The sequence below is a fragment of the Coregonus lavaretus genome, assembly GCF_964263955.1.
Source record: "Coregonus lavaretus genome assembly, chromosome: 22".
In the NCBI taxonomy this organism is placed as follows: Eukaryota; Metazoa; Chordata; class Actinopteri; order Salmoniformes; family Salmonidae; genus Coregonus; species Coregonus lavaretus.
In genome coordinates, this window is record NC_140009.1 from 36904309 (window position 1) to 36921771 (window position 17463).

General features: G+C 42.9%; 1 protein-coding gene across 4 annotated transcripts in view; it reads right to left on the reverse strand.

Moving 5' to 3' along the window:
• Positions 1–16684, reverse strand: part of LOC311150093 (solute carrier family 41 member 1-like) — a 31098-nt gene extending 14414 nt beyond the window's left edge. Inside the window, exons 1-2 of one of the 4 annotated variants that reach the window (XM_084187368.1) lie at positions 15866–16055; positions 5984–6288 (exon numbers count right to left, since the gene is read on the reverse strand). In XM_084187368.1, coding sequence (XP_084043494.1) covers positions 5984–6262 — 279 coding nt within the window. In that variant the 5' untranslated portion in view covers positions 6263–6288; positions 15866–16055. Of the gene's footprint in view, positions 1–5983; positions 6289–10395; positions 10902–15169; positions 15842–15865; positions 16056–16552 lie in introns of those variants that run through there. The other 3 variants (XM_084187365.1, XM_084187366.1, XM_084187367.1) reach the window with 3 other exon arrangements.
• Between the last annotated feature and the right edge of the window lie 779 nt (positions 16685–17463).

Genomic DNA, 17463 nt, shown 5'->3' on the forward strand with positions numbered 1-17463 from the left:
CATTATCAACTGTGTCCTTTCAGCCGGACCCCGACAGGGATAAACACTTATATTGTCCTCAAATACCACCATCATCCCAATGCTAAAATAATCATCCAACACCAGCAGTCCTTCCTTTCTTTGTAAACTGTGATCTTCAAAATTAAATATTACTCGAGTTTAATCTCAGTTATATATTGGCATCTATTTTGTCAGATAGACTTTGTCAGACAGAACATTAAAATAGTTAAATTGAGTGAATGAGAGTTCCTCTTGACAACGTGTCTACAAACCTCCCACTGCAGATCTAAAAATAGAGGAAAGTATAAATGAACAGATAAGTCAGCTTTGCCAGGATGGGGGTGGGGTAAGTTATTTTTATATGCCGCTCTCAATTTCTTCTCGAATGTCGATGGAAGGCTGTCACATTCGGGCCCTATCTTGGGAAGTGTCCCAGTTCCTTCTGCCTCCGCTGGTGGGCGGTCCAGAGCCCTAGCTCCAGCTCAGATAGCACCCTATCCCTTTTTTAGTGCACTACATAGGGAATAGGGTGCCATTTGGGATGCAAACCTCTGTCTCTCTCATTACCAGTCTGATTCCCTATGTCAGCCAACTGCCCACTCGCTCTCTCTATTCAATTAAAGCCTCCCCAGACCTTTCCCACCTCCAAATCGGATTTGTATGGCAATGGAAGGAGGAGAAAGAGTTGAAAATGGGCATCCAAAATAGAGAGGATATTAGAGGAAATTTAATGAAACAAACTGATAAGCTTCTGAGAAAATCTTAGGCATGATGAGTCCTGTGTTTCAAGTCATTGTCCATCTTTCCAGTGCCCCTGTGACTAAAATGCATTACTAATATCCAGAGGGGTTACAACAGGAGCGAAACCATTCTCAAAACAATTCTCTCAGATGTTCTAAGACAGTGCTGTAAGTGGTCCGTCCCTGTTGGCCTTTAATGACCTGACCATTTTGAATCCTATCAATCTACATAAAAGAGGCCTATAATAAGTTATATATACACACACACACACGTGATCACAGATGGTTATAAATACACAGAAGTAGGAGGAGACAGGTAGCCCATCACATAGATCCATACTTGTACAATATCCATGATGATGCCAGCGGAGACCATTCCCAGTCCAGCCACCAGGTATGGCAGCAGCACCTGGGCTGCAATCTGCCAGGAGCTCTCAGGCAGGAAGCCATGGGCAGAGCGGGTCAGCTTACAGGTGAAGCCACGCAACTTCTTCCCCTGGTAGCACAGCTCCAGTTCCAGCCGTGTCACCACCATGATTGTATCCACTTACCCCATTCCTCAAACGCTTGACTGGGTAGGGATAAAGGGCTGGGGGTGGACAGTGACACAGCCTGGGATCCACAGACAAGTACTATGTTCTTTCGCCAGTAAGCACCACAAGCTAGTGTCTCCGCCGCTTACCTCACAGGTGGGAGCTTGACTTCACTACAATGTTGCTTTCCGTGATTCATGAAAGGTCGTGACAACAAAGCTGGTGACTATGAAGAAGTAACAAAGGACCCTTGTGCTGAAAAGTGGGTGAACTTGATTAAAGTCCTCTTGAAGTTAGACGTTGTTCTTGTGCTGTCCTCGCCATGTCCTTGACCCCACAGGGGGCCAGTATGAAAAATGTATGTACTCACTAACTGTAAGTCGCTCTGGATAAGAGCGTTTGCTAAATGACTAAAATGTAAATGTAAATACTCCTTTTCCCCAGAAGATATTAGAGAGAATGGAACAAACTCAGAAAACACCAAAAGTTATCTTGTACATTGATGCGTCAGTCCTGGTGAGGGGTCCAGACATCACTCTCTCTGTCATATGATACACCAACAGGCTCCATCTTACTAGCTCACAAACAAACAATGAACCTCTATCAAGAGGCTTTCATTCAATCCCCGGTCCTTGACAGAGAATAGAAAGAGGCAGCAGGTGCAGTTGATCCTTCTGCCCCATTAGATGCTCTTTGTTGCTCCTGTTCCATTTGTTTGATTGTTTCGATGGCCCTTTGCTGGCTCACTGACAGTGTTCTCTGTGCCCTCTGAGAAAACAGCAACGCAGTAGGTTCCTGGAGACTCATTCACCATCAAGGGAGGCCTCTGCAGGAGGAAGGCTGTCTGTCTGCGCCACAGTCATTCAGGAGGACGACCGGCTTACCGGTTGAGACTGAGACACACTCTCTCTATTCCTCCCTCTCTCTCTCTGGTGTCGTGACTCACTCACTCCATGCTCCCTCTCCCTCTTAAACGCACAGTTTATCCCCCCCTCCACCTTCCCCCTCTTTATTCTAGCACACAGAGTCTCTCTTCCTCTATCTCCCGCTCCATCTCTCTACTGTGTTTCTCTCGGTTGTAGTAACAGGTTTAAGTCCTGTCAGAAACATATGTCAGGGACCTGCTCTAACTGGTGGGCTGGCTTTGCTCCTCTCTGTGTGTAGTGTCACCCCCTTTCATCTGACCACTTGGTATCTGCCCTCTCGTATCCTCCCTCAGTACTTATTTTCATGTACCTCTGCTCAGACTGCCTCTGTCTATCCCTTTGCATGCTGTGACTGTCTCTTTATGTTAGGGCATCCTACCACTTCCCTCTCTGGCGTCAGCAGTATACATAGAGCTGATCTCACAGCTGTGTTTCCCCTAAACCACATGCATGATGCGGAGGGACGGAGAGAGAGGAAGAGAGAGAACCAGCCTCTGATTACTCACCGGTGGGTAAGCTGGCTGCCAAATGCCAGGGACGACGGGCAGAGGAGAGGACAAAGTCAGCGCCATGCAGCATCAGAGCAGTGATTCAGCGAAAGAGACATGCAATGAGCCATACTTCGGCAGCATACCCACCCTCTCCTGTTTACGCTTCTCTTTACTCTTCTAATCAAAGAATGTTGAAATCATGGAATGCTGCAATCTAATGAAATACGCATCACATTCGCAGCCACCCTGAATACAATATATAATGCCCAGCCCAACTTTAAGGACACAATGCATAACCTAAACCTAAAGTATGCCACCTTCTTGCATAACAAGATGTCTTGTCCCTGAATCCCATATATTTCTAAACAACACCTAGCCCATGTTGATTCCTTCTTGATTTACTGCACTGCCACTGACTGTCATTCGCTTTTGAGCACTTTGGAGCTTTAGGGCACTAGATGTTGGCCTCATACGAACCATCCTGATCTCGCAAGCTTACATTCTGTTTCGCTAGCGAACATACAGTGGGGAAAAAAAGTATTTAGTCAGCCACCAATTGTGCAAGTTCTCCCACTTAAAAAGATGAGAGAGGCCTGTAATTTTCATCATAGGTACACGTCAACTATGACAGACAAAATGAGATTTTTTTTCTCCAGAAAATCACATTGTAGGATTTTTAATTAATTTATTTGCATATTATGGTGGAAAATAAGTATTTGGTCAATAACAAAAGTTTCTCAATACTTTGTTCTATACCCTTTGTTGGCAATGACACAGGTCAAACGTTTTCTGTAAGTCTTCACAAGGTTTTCACACACTGTTGCTGGTATTTTGGCCCATTCCTCCTTGCAGATCTCCTCTAGAGCAGTGATGTTTTGGGGCTGTCGCTGGGCAACACGGACTTTCAACTCCCTCCAAAGATTTTCTATGGGGTTGAGATCTGGAGACTGGCTAGGCCACTCCAGGACCTTGAAATGCTTCTTACGAAGCCACTCCTTCGTTGCCCGGGCGGTGTGTTTGGGATCATTGTCATGCTGAAAGACCCAGCCACGTTTCATCTTCAATGCCCTTGCTGATGGAAGGAGGTTTTCACTCGAAATCTCACGATACATGGCCCCATTCATTCTTGTCCTGGTCCCTTTGCAGAAAAACAGCCCCAAAGCATGATGTTTCCACCCCCATGCTTCACAGTAGGTATGGTGTTCTTTGGATGCAACTCAGCATTCTTTGTCCTCCAAACACGACGAGTTGAGTTTTTACCAAAAAGTTCTATTTTGGTTTCATCTGACCATATGACATTCTCTCAATCCTCTTCTGGATCATCCAAATGCACTCTAGCAAACTTCAGACGGGCCTGGACATGTACTGGCTTAAGCAGGGGGACACGTCTGGCGGCGTAGTGTGTTACTGATGGTAGGCTTTGTTACTTTGGTCCCAGCTCTCTGCAGGTCATTCACTAGGTCCCCCCGTGTGGTTCTGGGATTTTTGCTCACCGTTCTTGTGATCATTTTGACCCCACAGGGTGAGATCTTGCGTGGAGCCCCAGATCGAGGGAGATTATCAGTGGTCTTGTATGTCTTCCATTTCCTAATAATTGCTCCCACAGTTGATTTCTTCACACCAAGCTGCTTACCTATAAGCAGATTCAGTCTTCCCAGCCTGGTGCAGGTCTACAATTTTGTTTCTGGTGTCCTTTGACAGCTCTTTGGTCTTGGCCATAGTGGAGTTTGGAGTGTGACTGTTTGAGGTTGTGGACAGGTGTCTTTTATACTGATAACAAGTTCAAACAGGTGCCATTAATACAGGTAACGAGTGGAGGACAGAGGAGCCTCTTAAAGAAGAAGTTACAGGTCTGTGAGAGCCAGAAATCTTGCTTGTTTGTAGGTGACCAAATACTTATTTTCCACCATAATTTGCAAATAAATTCATTAAAAATCCTACAATGTGATTTTCTCATTTTGTCTGTCATAGTTGACGTGTACCTATGATGAAAATTACAGGCCTCTCTCATCTTTTTAAGTGGGAGAACTTGCACAATTAGTGGCTGACTAAATACTTTTTTCCCCCACTGTATCAGTGTGGATGACGGATCACCACCTCAAGCTGAACCTCGGCAAGACGGAGCTGCTCTTCCTCCCGGGTAAGGACTGCCCGTTCCATGATCTCGCCATCACAGTTGACAACTCCGTTGTGTCCTCCTCCCAGAGTGCAAAGAGCCTTGGCGTGACCCTGGACAACACCCTGTTGTTCTCCGCTAACATCAAGGCGGTGACCCGATCCTGTAGGTTCATGCTCTACAACATTCGCAGAGTACGACCCTGCCTTACACAGGAAGCGGCACAGGTCCCGTCTGGATTACTGCAACTCGCTGTTGGCTGGGCTCCCTGCCTGTGCCATTAAACCCCTACAACTCATCCAGAACGCCGCAGCCCGTCTGGTGTTCAACCTTCCCAAGTTCTCTCACGTCAACCTGCTCCTCCGCACACTCCACTGGCTTCCAGTTGAAGCTTGCATCTGCTACAAGACCATGGTGCTTGCCTACGGAGCTGTGAGGGGAACAGCACCTCCGTACCTTCAGGCTCTGATCAGTCCCTACACCCAAACGAGGGCATTGCGTTCATCCACCTCTGGCCTGCTGGCCCCTCTACCTCTGCGGAAGCACAGTTCCCGCTCAGCCCAGTCAAAACTGTTCGCTGCTCTGGCACCCCAATGGTGGAACAAGCTCCCTCACGACGCCAGGACAGCAGAGTCACTCACCACTTTCCGGAGACACTTGAAACCCAACCTCTTTAAGGAATACCTGGGATAGGATAAAGTAATCCTTCTACCCCCCATTACCCCACCCCAAAGAAAAAAAAAGAGAAAACAAATATTGTAAAGTGGTTGTCCCACTGGCTATCATAAGGTGAATGCACCAATTTGTAAGTCGCTCTGGATAAGAGCGTCTGCTAAATGACGAAAATGTAAATGTAAATGTAAATTATGGCAAAACAAATGCCTTATTTTAACCAATTTGAGTGGCATGTTTGGAAGGTCATTTATTTTTTAAGAATCAATATTTAAGTGTCAATACACTTGATTCCTTTGGAAGTATGAATTATGTCCTCAAATACTGATAAGATTAGACACACCAAGATTTTGGCATTATTATTTGATAAATGATCCAACAGAGTAAGCGTCAGTGACTGCCTACTGTATATACTGTAAGACAGTCTATTTCATAGTCATGTAACGTATTCACTTGAACATGAGAAGGCTGGATATCAGGGTTCAAGACAACATGGAGCACTCACCTGGACGCTGTCCAGCACCATCCCAGCCATCACCATCCCCATCCCAGCCAGCAGGTAGGGGAACACCACCTGGAGACCGATGAAAATGGACGACTCTTCTTCCACCTTGGCCACGGCCACCTTCTCCTCCACAGCCTTCTTGACGGGCTGGACAGGGTGCAATAATGGCAGCTCATCTTGCCCATCTAGGCTGGCACTGCCACCTTGGCCTTTCCCCTTGCCCTTTGACTTTGACTTCTTGGACTTCCCCTTCCTCTGGCGTACCTCCCCTTCTGGCATGGTGGTGGTGGATGTGGTGTCTTACACTGAAGAGAGATAACACGTTCCACACAAAGGTAATCAATAGTCTTACATATCATGGACCAAACCAACAACAATCCTGCTTGCTAGATACAGTGACATAGGGCAAACTGTAATATGTCTTGCATTGGCACTGGCATGCTCCAGCATGATGGCAACTGTCAACATTGCAGAAACATCCCAGTAAGCAAATATGTATTCTCAGAACGTTGAAAATAAATATTTTCCAGTCGTTTAAAATATGCATTTTCTGAACATTGACAAGATGTCTATTACGGATGTTGAAAATACGTATTTTCTGGACGTTGAAATCAGGTGCATTTTAGGTGCCGAGTGAAAGGTAAAAATAAGTATTTTCCAGACGTGAAAAATACGTATTTTCCGGACATTGAAAATACGGAATTTACAGATGAAAATATGTATTTTCGGTCATTGATTTTTATGGCCAAATTTCAACTGCACATACACCGTTCAAAAGTTTGGGGTCACTTAGAAATGTCCTTGTTTTCCATGAAAACATATATGAAATGAGTTTGAATAGGAAATATAGAAAAATGAATAGGAAAGAAATAATAGGTTAGAAATAATAGGTTAGAAATAATGTTTTTTAATTGAAATAATAATTGTGTCCTTCAAACTTTGCTTTCGTCAAAGAATCCTCCATTTGCAGCAATTACAGCCTTGCAGACCTTTGGAATTCTAGTTGTCAAATTGTTGATGTAATCTGATGAGATTTCACCCCATGCTTCCTGAAGCACCTCCCACCAGTTGGATTGAGATCCGGTGACTGTGCTGGCCACTCCATTATAGACAGAATACCAGCTGACTGCTTATTCCCTAAATAGTTATTGCATAGTTCGGAGCTGTGCTTTGGGTCATTGTTCTGTTGTAGGAGGAAATTGACTCCAATCAAGCGCCGTCCACATGGTATGGCATGGCGTTGCAAAATGGAGTGATAGCCTTCCTTCTTCAAGATCCCTTTTACCATGTACAAATCTCCCACTATACCACCACCAAAGCACCCCCAGACCATCACATTGCCTCCACCATGCTTGACAGATGGCATCAAGCACTCCTCCAGCATCTTTTCATTTGGTCTGCGTCTCACAAATGTTCTTCTTTGTGATCCGAACACCTCAAACTTCGATTTGTCTGTCCATAACACTTTTTTCCAATCTTCCTCTGTCCAGTGTCTGTGTTCTTTAGCCCATCTTAATCTTTTCTTTTTATTGGCCAGTCTGAGATATGTATTTTTCTTTGCAACTCTGCCTAGAAGGTCAGCATCCCGGAGTCGCCTCTTCACTGTTGGCGTTGAGACTGGTGTTTTGCGGGTACTATTTAATAAAGCTGCCAGTTGAGGACCTGTGTGGCGTCTGTTTCTCAAACTAGACACTCTAATGTATTTGTCCTCTTGCTCAGTTGTGCACCGGGGCCTCCCACTCCTCTTTCTATTCTGGTTAGAAACAGTTTGCACTGTTCTGTGAAGGGAGTAGTACACAGCGTTGTATGAGATCTTCAGTTTCTTGGCAATTTCTCGCATGGAATAGCCTTCATTTCTCAGAACAAGAATAGACTGATGAGTTTCAGAAGAAAGTTCTTTGTTTCTGGCCATTTTGAGCCTGTAATCAAACCCACAATTGCTGATGCTCCAGATACTCAACTAGTCTCAATAAGTTTTATTGCTTCTTTAATCAGCACAACAGTTTTCAGCTGTGCTAACATAATTGCAAAAGGGTTTTCTAATGATCAATTAGCCTTTTAAAATGATAAACTTGGATTAGCAAACACAACATGCCATTGAAACACAGGACTGATGGTTGCTGATAATGGGCCTCTGTATGCCTTTGTAGATATTCCATTAAAAATCTGCCGTTTCCAGCTACAATAGCCATTTACAACATTAACAATGTCTACACTGTATTTCTGATCAATTTTATGTTATTTTAATGGACAAAAAAAATGCTTTTCTTTAGAAAACAAGGACATTTCTAAGTGACCCCAAACCTTTGAATGTTAGTGTACATTCTCAATAAAGTAAGCATTATATCACAATAATATTTTTTCAAGCCTCTTAATATAGGGAAGACGAGCCAACTGAAGAGTGTAACAGAATATTTATTATTGCTCCCATCTGTCACATGCACTTATGTTAACTTTTTCAAATGCTTTAAAACTGGCAGCGATGGTGTTCAAAGTAGTCCAATCTACAGAATAAACCAACAGGCCACTTCAACGAGAATAACATTGTCAGTAACGGTTACATAAAAATGTTTTCTTGCTATGACTGTGATATGTTATTGTTTATTTACCTTAGTTAAATGCACTGACTGAAGAGCGTCTGTTAAATGACCATAATGTACATTTTAAAACAAACACTTGCAAATCATGCTGGGTATAATCTTTAATGAGCTCCGCCCCCAAACAAGTAAACATTTGGTCGGTGTAGACCAGATCCAAATCTGATAGAATCATAGACGACTAGGCTATGTTTCACAAGTTTGAACATCACAGTACAGTACGGCACAGTTTAGTAAAGTAGGGCACAGTAGAGTACAGTACAGTACGGTACAGTATGGTATGGTAAAGGACAATATAGTTTTATTCAGTAGAGTAGACTACAGCAGAGTACAGTACAGTACATACAGTAGAGTTTAATTCAGTAGAGTACAGTAGAGTTTAATTCAGTAGAGTACAGTACAGTATAGTTTAATTAGGTAGAGTATAGTACAGTATAGTTTAATTAGGTAGAGTACAGTACAGTACAGTTTAATTAGGTAGAGTACAGTACAGTATAGTTTAATTAGGTAGAGTACAGTACAGTACAGTTTAATTAGGTAGAGTACAGTACAGTATAGTTTAATTAGGTAGAGTACAGTACAGTACAGTTTAATTAGGTAGAGTACAGTACAGTATAGTTTAATTAGGTAGAGTACAGTACAGTATAGTTTAATTAGGTATAGTACAGTACAGTATAGTTTAATTAGGTAGAGTACAGTACAGTATAGTTTAATTAGGTAGAGTACAGTACAGTATAGTTTAATTAGGTAGAGTACAGTACAGTATAGTTTAATTAGGTAGAGTACAGTACAGTATAGTTTAATTAGGTAGAGTACAGTACAGTACAGTTTAATTAGGTAGAGTACAGTACAGTATAGTTTAATTAGGTAGAGTACAGTACAGTACAGTTTAATTAGGTAGAGTACAGTACAGTTTAATTAGGTAGAGTACAGTACAGTACAGTTTAATTAGGTAGAGTACAGTACAGTACAGTTTATTTCAGTAGAGTAGAGCAGGGGTTCCCAAACCTTTTCATTCAGGCCCCCCTTCCAGCATTGGAGAACATTCCGCGCCCCATCTATTTATTTGGGTACAAGCACTTCATGACACAAATTGTTCACACCCCTCTTTTTGGTGGAGAGAAAATGTTGCAGGTTTAAAGCTTATTTCCTGCAATTCTTCACATTTTGTCATGGGGTGCAGAGAAAATGTTGCAGTTTTAAAGGTCATTTTCTTGCAATGCTATACATTTTGCCATGTCTAATGGGTATTCATGTGATAGTTGAGTGACTCAAACATTACAACAAAATATATGGGCTAAAAAACCTAGCTAAAAAACATTAGCTAACATGGGCTTGTTGATCTGGACATTTCTGACAAGTTATAAATACTGTAGCTCTCTAAGGTATGCAATGACTAACATGACAAAAGGAAAACTGATGATGCACTACCCAATTTCGAAATTGCACCTTGTGCATTCTACTATTAGAACTTTCAAAAGTAAGTGGAAAGCCGGGGTAAGTTTCTTAAAAATAATGCTAAATAAAACACGCGCCGCCCCTGCCGACCCCACGCGCCCCCACTAGGGGGCACTCCGCACAGTTTGGGAACCACTATTAGAGTACATTGTGGTCCTCTGTAGCTCAGCAGGTAGAGCACGGCGCTTGTAACGCCAAGGTAGTGGGTTCGATCCCCGGGACCACCCATACACACAAAAAAAACGCTTTGGATAAAAGCGTCTGCTAAATGGCATATTATTATTAGAGTAAAGTAGGGTACAATACAGTACACTATACTTTGCTCTACTGTACTATACTCTACTTTTCTTTACTTACTGTGTACTGTACTCTCCTGTGCTCCACTGTACTGTATTGTGATGTACTGCAGTGGCATGTATTCATGGATGCCAAGGGAAGCCAGGCTTCCCCAACAAATTGACCAAGAAAAAAAGAAAAAAAAAGAAAAACATATTTATTTAATCTCTGTGTTTCAAAATGTTCCTTCAATTTGCAATAGGCTGAATGTATCTCACCGGAGAAAGTACCTTATCGAGTGAAACAGCGCCCCTCTGTCTCAGTATGTGTAGCCCATGTATCTGATGCTGTCTGACCAAAAAGTGTATGACATTGTTGCTGCCCGTAGCATTGAATTCAACAGCAATGGAAGCCTGCAAGCATTTGGCCTCCCTTGATATTAAAAAAAAATATATATTATAGCCAATCAGTGTTGAGCTAAACTGAGTGAGCTCAACTGTGAATGGTCTGCAGGTTCATGCTCTACAACATTCGGAGAGTACGACCCTGCCTTACACAGGAAGCGGCACAGGTCCTAATCCAGGCACTTGTCATCTCCCGTCTGGATTACTGCAACTCGCTGTTGGCTGGGCTCCCTGCCTGTGCCATTAAACCCCTACAACTCATCCAGAATGCCGCAGCCCGTCTGGTGTTCAACCTTCCCAAGTTCTCTCACGTCACCCCCCTCCTCCGCACACTCCACTGGCTTCCAGTTGAAGCTCGCATCCGTTACAAGACCATGGTGCTTGCCTATGGAGCAGTGAGGGGAACGGCACCTCCGTACCTTCAGGCTCTGATCAGTCCCTACACCCAGGCGAGGGCATTGCGTTCATCCACCTCTGGCCTGCTGGCTCCCCTTCCTCTGCGGAAGCATAGTTCCCGCTCAGCCCAGTCAAAGCTGTTCGCTGCTCTGGCACCCCAATGGTGGAACAAGCTCCCTCACGACGCCAGGACAGCGGAGTCACTCACCACCTTCCGGAGACATTTGAAACCCCACCTCTTTAAGGAACACCTGGGATAGGATAAAGTAATCCTTCTACCCCCCCCCCCCCCCCCCCCCCAAAAAAAAAAAAAAAAAGTATAATTGTAAAGTGGTTATCCCACTGGCTATAGGGTGAAGGCACCAATTTGTAGTCGCTCTGGATAAGAGCGTCTGCTAAATGACGTAAATGTGCCCTTGAGCAAGGCACTTAACCCTAATTGCTCCTGTAAGTCGCTCTGGATAAGAGCGTCTGCTAAATGACTAAAATGTAAAAATGTAAATGTCTTGGCGCACCCAAAAAAAGTGTCAAGGGAAGCCAGTTTGGATTTGGCTTCACACCAATTAAATCACATCTAAAGCAAAACGTAATTGACAGAAAAAACTTGAATTGTTGCATCTCGTTGTGTCGTTGTCCTCTGGTGGCTAGCTACCTATCTAAAATGTTCCCTTTCCTAAATTAGCCATGGATGTATTTGGACTGGTTTTTCTTAATTCTCCGTACTGGCCAATGAATATAACGGCAATTCTGATCCAACTAAATTATACATTCATACATTGTTCCCCTGGCCTGAGAGGATGGAAGTTTAATATGGAGCTAGATGTAGTAGGCTAATGTTAACTAGCTGGCCCATTGTTGATCATGAAAGGAAGTTAGGCTAGCGAACAATCATTTTAGCCAGGTAGCCTAGGACAACAAAAACTAAAAGCGTGTACTGTATGACAAAGTCATAGACCGTTTCGGCAACATGAACGAGAGGAGGATGGCATTGGCGTTCCTCTACTAGTAGGATGGGTCAACATGTTTTTTTGTACTTGCAGGCAAACACACACACAGAAATCAGAACCATGGACAGCCACATCATATTTAGCTTATGTTGATTGGAGTAAATCATTTTTGGTATCTTTAAGTTGTCACTGTATTTGACTAAGCATAGGTGATTTAATGATGTTGAAATGTTGAAGATGAAATGGTGCTGGAATAGTGGAGTCAGCTCCTGTTTTCTTTGCGAATTGCGGTAACTCTCTGTGGTTCTAAATCAATAGTTGTTTAGTAGTTCGAAAATGTCGGAAACATTAAACTTGTTTGACCATGCTGTTGGTCATGTAACTGTTTGTTACATGCAATATGCTTTGTGGACTGTACCGGACAGATGTTGTTCTCCGGTTTTGGGATGAAACAAACGTGGGTTGAATTGATTCTGCCACTGTGTGACTTTTGTCTTCTTATTGTCTTGGCCTTAGGCCTATATATCACAGTGTCATTTGAACTAACAGGTTGTAGAGCAAAGAACACAATTATCACAACACATACAGTGGGGGAAAAAAGTATTTAGTCAGCCACCAATTGTGCAAGTTCTCCCACTTAAAAAGATGAGAGAGGCCTGTAATTTTCATCATAGGTACACATCAACTATGACAGACAAAATGAGATTTTTTTTTCTCCAGAAAATCACATTGTAGGATTTTTTATGAATTTATTTGCAAATTATGGTGGAAAATAAGTATTTGGTCAATAACAAAAGTTTCTCAATACTTTGTTATATACCCTTTGTTGGCAATGACACAGGTCAAACGTTTTCTGTAAGTCTTCACAAGGTTTTCACACACTGTTGCTGGTATTTTGGCCCATTCCTCCATGCAGATCTCCTCTAGAGCAGTGATGTTTTGGGGCTGTCGCTGGGCAACACGGACTTTCAACTCCCTCCAAAGATTTTCTATGGGGTTGAGATCTGGAGACTGGCTAGGCCACTCCAGGACCTTGAAATGCTTCTTACGAAGCCACTCCTTTGTTGCCCGGCGGTGTGTTTGGGATCATTGTCATGCTGAAAGACCCAGCCACGTTTCATCTTCTACACGGATCAGTCGTCCTGGTCCCTTTGCAGAAAAACAGCCCCAAAGCATGATGTTTCCACCCCCATGCTTCACAGTAGGTATGGTGTTCTTTGGATGCAACTCAGCATTCTTTGTCCTCCAAACACGACGAGTTGAGTTTTTACCAAAAAGTAATATTTTGGTTTCATCTGACATTCTCCCAATCCTCTTCTGGATCATCCAAATGCACTCTAGCAAACTTCAGACGGGCCTGGACATGTACTGGCTTAAGCAGGGGGACACGTCTGGCACTGCAGGATTTGAGTCCCTGGCGGCGTAGTGTGTTACTGATGGTAGGCTTTGTTACTTTGGTCCCAGCTCTCTGCAGGTCATTCACTAGGTCCCCCCGTCTGGTTCTGGGATTTTTGCTCACCGTTCTTGTGATCATTTTGACCCCACAGGGTGAGATCTTGCGTGGAGCCCCAGACCGAGGGAGATTATCAGTGGTCTTGTATGTCTTCCATTTCCTAATAATTGCTCCCACAGTTGATTTCTTCAAACCAAGCTGCTTACCTATTGCAGATTCAGTCTTCCCAGCCTGGTGCAGGTCTACAATTTTGTTTCTGGTGTCCTTTGACAGCTCTTTGGTCTTGGCCATAGTGGAGTTTGGAGTGTGACTGTTTGAGGTTGTGGACAGGTGTCTTTTATACTGATAACAAGTTCAAACAGGTGCCATTAATACAGGTAACGAGTGGACAGAGGAGCCTCTTAAAGAAGAAGTTACAGGTTTGTGAGAGCCAGAAATCTTGCTTGTTTGTAGGTGACCAAATATTTATTTTCCACCATAATTTGCAAATAAATTCATAAAAAATCCTACAATGTGATTTTCTGGAGAAAAAAATTCTCAATTTGTCTGTCATAGTTGATGTGTACCTATGATGAAAATTACAGGCCTCTCTCACCTTTTTAAGTGGGAGAACTTGCACAATTGTTGGCTGACTAAATACTTTTTTCCCCCACTGTAGGTTGTAATATGGCTTTTTTCCCTGGCTTGGCTTCCCCAGTGATTTTACCCATGCACCGCTACTACTGTACTGTGCTGTCCAAAGTCTATGTTTGCGCCATATAGGCCGGTCAACATCTGTTGACGTTGAAATCAAGGCCGGTCCAGACTTGAGGTCTTCACGGGTCCAAAAAGGTGGACCCGCTGGGGCATTCCCACCTGGACTTGATATGCATAAATTAATTTGTAAAATATTGAGACCCATTCCGAACGGACCTGAGGACAACTATTCCTGTTCCGTATAGACCTGGTCGGATCCAGACCCGGTCCGAGCCGAGCGAGGGAAGCAGCAGAAAAGTCATTTTTTAAGCTACTTTATTAACAGGAGCTGATAAAGCACAAGAGGTGGGAGAGAGAGGTGCAGCTCTAGCAGGCTAGGGAGGGGCCGTACTGTCAGCGAGTGACACTGGGAGTAGGGAGGAGGGAGGGAGAGATGAGACAGCAACCAACCAACCAACTCCCGCTATAGTAGACTAATAGCTGCCATAGCTAGGTTATTTATCATCAAATATGATTACATAGTACCTGCTTGACTGCATCAAACCGAGAGAAGCTTGTTAAGCCAGCTAATGTTAGCTAGCTAGGCTAATTGAGGCTGCAGTGCATGCCCTTTCTCATCCTACAGTTACAAATAACAAGAACTCCATTCAGAATATTAAGTAGCAGTTGGTCGTTGTAGCCTATCCTTCTCCTTTAACTTTTAATTCCATCTTCCATTGATTAGATATCTTCTAACTTTTGACACACACAGAGGCTCTATGACTGTAGCCTACTGCCGTTTTGATGACTTATGATTGGCCAACAACAACAACAAGCTACACGTGCCACGCTCCACTCATAAAAAGCAAGAGCAGCAGCATTAATTATACAATTTATCTCTCTCTCTCTACTGCAGCAGTCGAGTTCGATCTCTATGGTCCCTACCGGACAAGTCAATTAAAATTACACATACCCCATACCTTTGACAATCATATCAGATCCGACCCAGACCCATGACATTAGTTAGAATCCTGCATCCGGACCCTGCATCATGTATTCGGGTACAGGTGGATCCATGAAGACCTCTTGTCCAGACCGGACAACATCTGAACCAAACATCAACGTCCTTGGACGTTGAAGTAAAGGCCTGTCTGGACTGCACCATAAAAAGATGGCTGGTCCAGGGCAGGACCAAAAAAAGTCTTCCAAAACACGTTGCTGTCAGTAAATGCTTAGTGGGATAAAACCTGACCCCTTGCCTTTTTGACAATGTTTTAGAGGCTCTCTAGTAAAAAGTACAGATTTATGCCAAGACCTTGCTAACGAATGATAAGTGACTGTTATGTTTGATAGCATGCACAAACAACAAGGGTTGGCTGATGACAACCATATATTTATGGATGACAATGACCTACTACTCCTGCCTTGATCCATTCATTATACTGTCAACAACGTTACCACCTGGGGCTGTAATCATTACTCTAAACAGTTACAAAACGTTCTGGTTTGCTATGAAAACTAGCGTTTCTATTGGACATATTTAGGTAGGTCCCTCCCTGTTTACTGAACATGTCCAATAGAAACGCTTGTTTTCGTTGTAAAACAGAACAACTGTTTGAAGTAATGATTACACCCCTGATACTACAGACAGCTATGTAACAATCAAATCCGATTACCCCACTGCTCTGACGTTATGTCCTGGTATTCCGCGGACTCTTTGCATTCATTTTCCCTTTGATAAAGCAAGTCCCGATTGTGAAGAGGAAACCTCTGAAAGCTTGTTAAAATAAATTCATAAAGTAGTAAGAAGCTTTAGACTAGCGAAAATGTTGACGTGTAGTTGTCGCGAATACCATGTACAGGAGGCTGACGTGCACATCCCATAATGCTCGTGCATTGGTAACCAATGGTTATACCAGCAAAAGAGTCTGATTGGATCGGAATTGGAGTAGAGGAGTATAGTAACGCATAACTCCGCCCATTAGATAAGGAAATTAAATTCCATCCATATTGTGGCTCTGGAAGCAACGAGGACAGCAGTAGCCTAAGGCATTATATATGTATCCATTAAAAACAATATAGGCTATATCATTGATAACTGATGCATTAATTGAGGAACATACTATATTTCATTACAGTCTTCAATTTCATTTCATAATAAGCGAAACAATAATTTGTAACATCAGAACTATAATGAATCTATTATATTCAGATGATTGAGTGACTTTGTAATTTGTTAGCAAGTTTATTAGCAAGTTTATAAATGTTCTCGTTATCTGACATGTTGTTTCAATGCTGTGGTTTGGGATGCAGTCATTCTAAACACAACACTCCTATGCAACAGTCATATTCAATGTTCTTACCTGTTGTTGAAGCAGCTCTTAAAGAAGAGCATATGAGGCCGAGATAGTGCTCCAGAAAAATATGGTCACCAAGTTCAGTGGCGGACACCAAGAATAACTGATCTATGGAGTGGGGGCTCCAGAACTGGTGGCTTAAAGAGGGGGTCGTCTTAAATTTCACCCTGGTTGGCAAATTAGGATACCACCTGCCTGCCTGACCTCATCTGCGTCAGAGGATGGCGACAGCAGCAGCCAGCAAGCACTTTCCCTCGGATACCAAACAAACACTCAAATCATTACATTTGTTTGTGTGTAAACTACAAGTACGTATGTCTTAATGTTAAGTAATGTGACTGAACAGAAATGAATATTGCAATGGTTGCACCCATACCAAAGGAATTATTTTTTGTTTACCCAGCATGTTGACAATACTATCAGTGCCAAGTCATTTGCTCAAGTGCTCCTATGGTCAGTGGCAACAATTGTTTTTTAAAGGCCCAGTGCAGTCAAAAATGTGATTGTCTTGTGTTTTATATATATTTCTGCACTATTAGGTTGGAATAATACTGTTAAATTGGGGATGATTAGGTGGCCATGATGGTATGAGGGCCAGATTGGGAATTTAGCCATGACACCAGCTAGACCAATAAGAAATAGATTTCCAATCCTCTCTGCCAATAACAGCTAGTTCTCAGTTTTCCCCTCCCCACAGACCACTCTCAGACAGTCCTAGCAAAATTCTTGCTTGCGAAATTGATCTTTGCTAAGAAGCTATTTTTGTTTCTTTCTGACCATTTTAACTGAAAACAATCACAGGAAGGTACTTAATTTTTACCCAGAAATGATTTGATATTGAGATAAAAACAGCTGCATTGGAACTTTAAAGGAGAATGATATCTGACCCTCGTTTCATATTTTAATGAGCTTTGGGA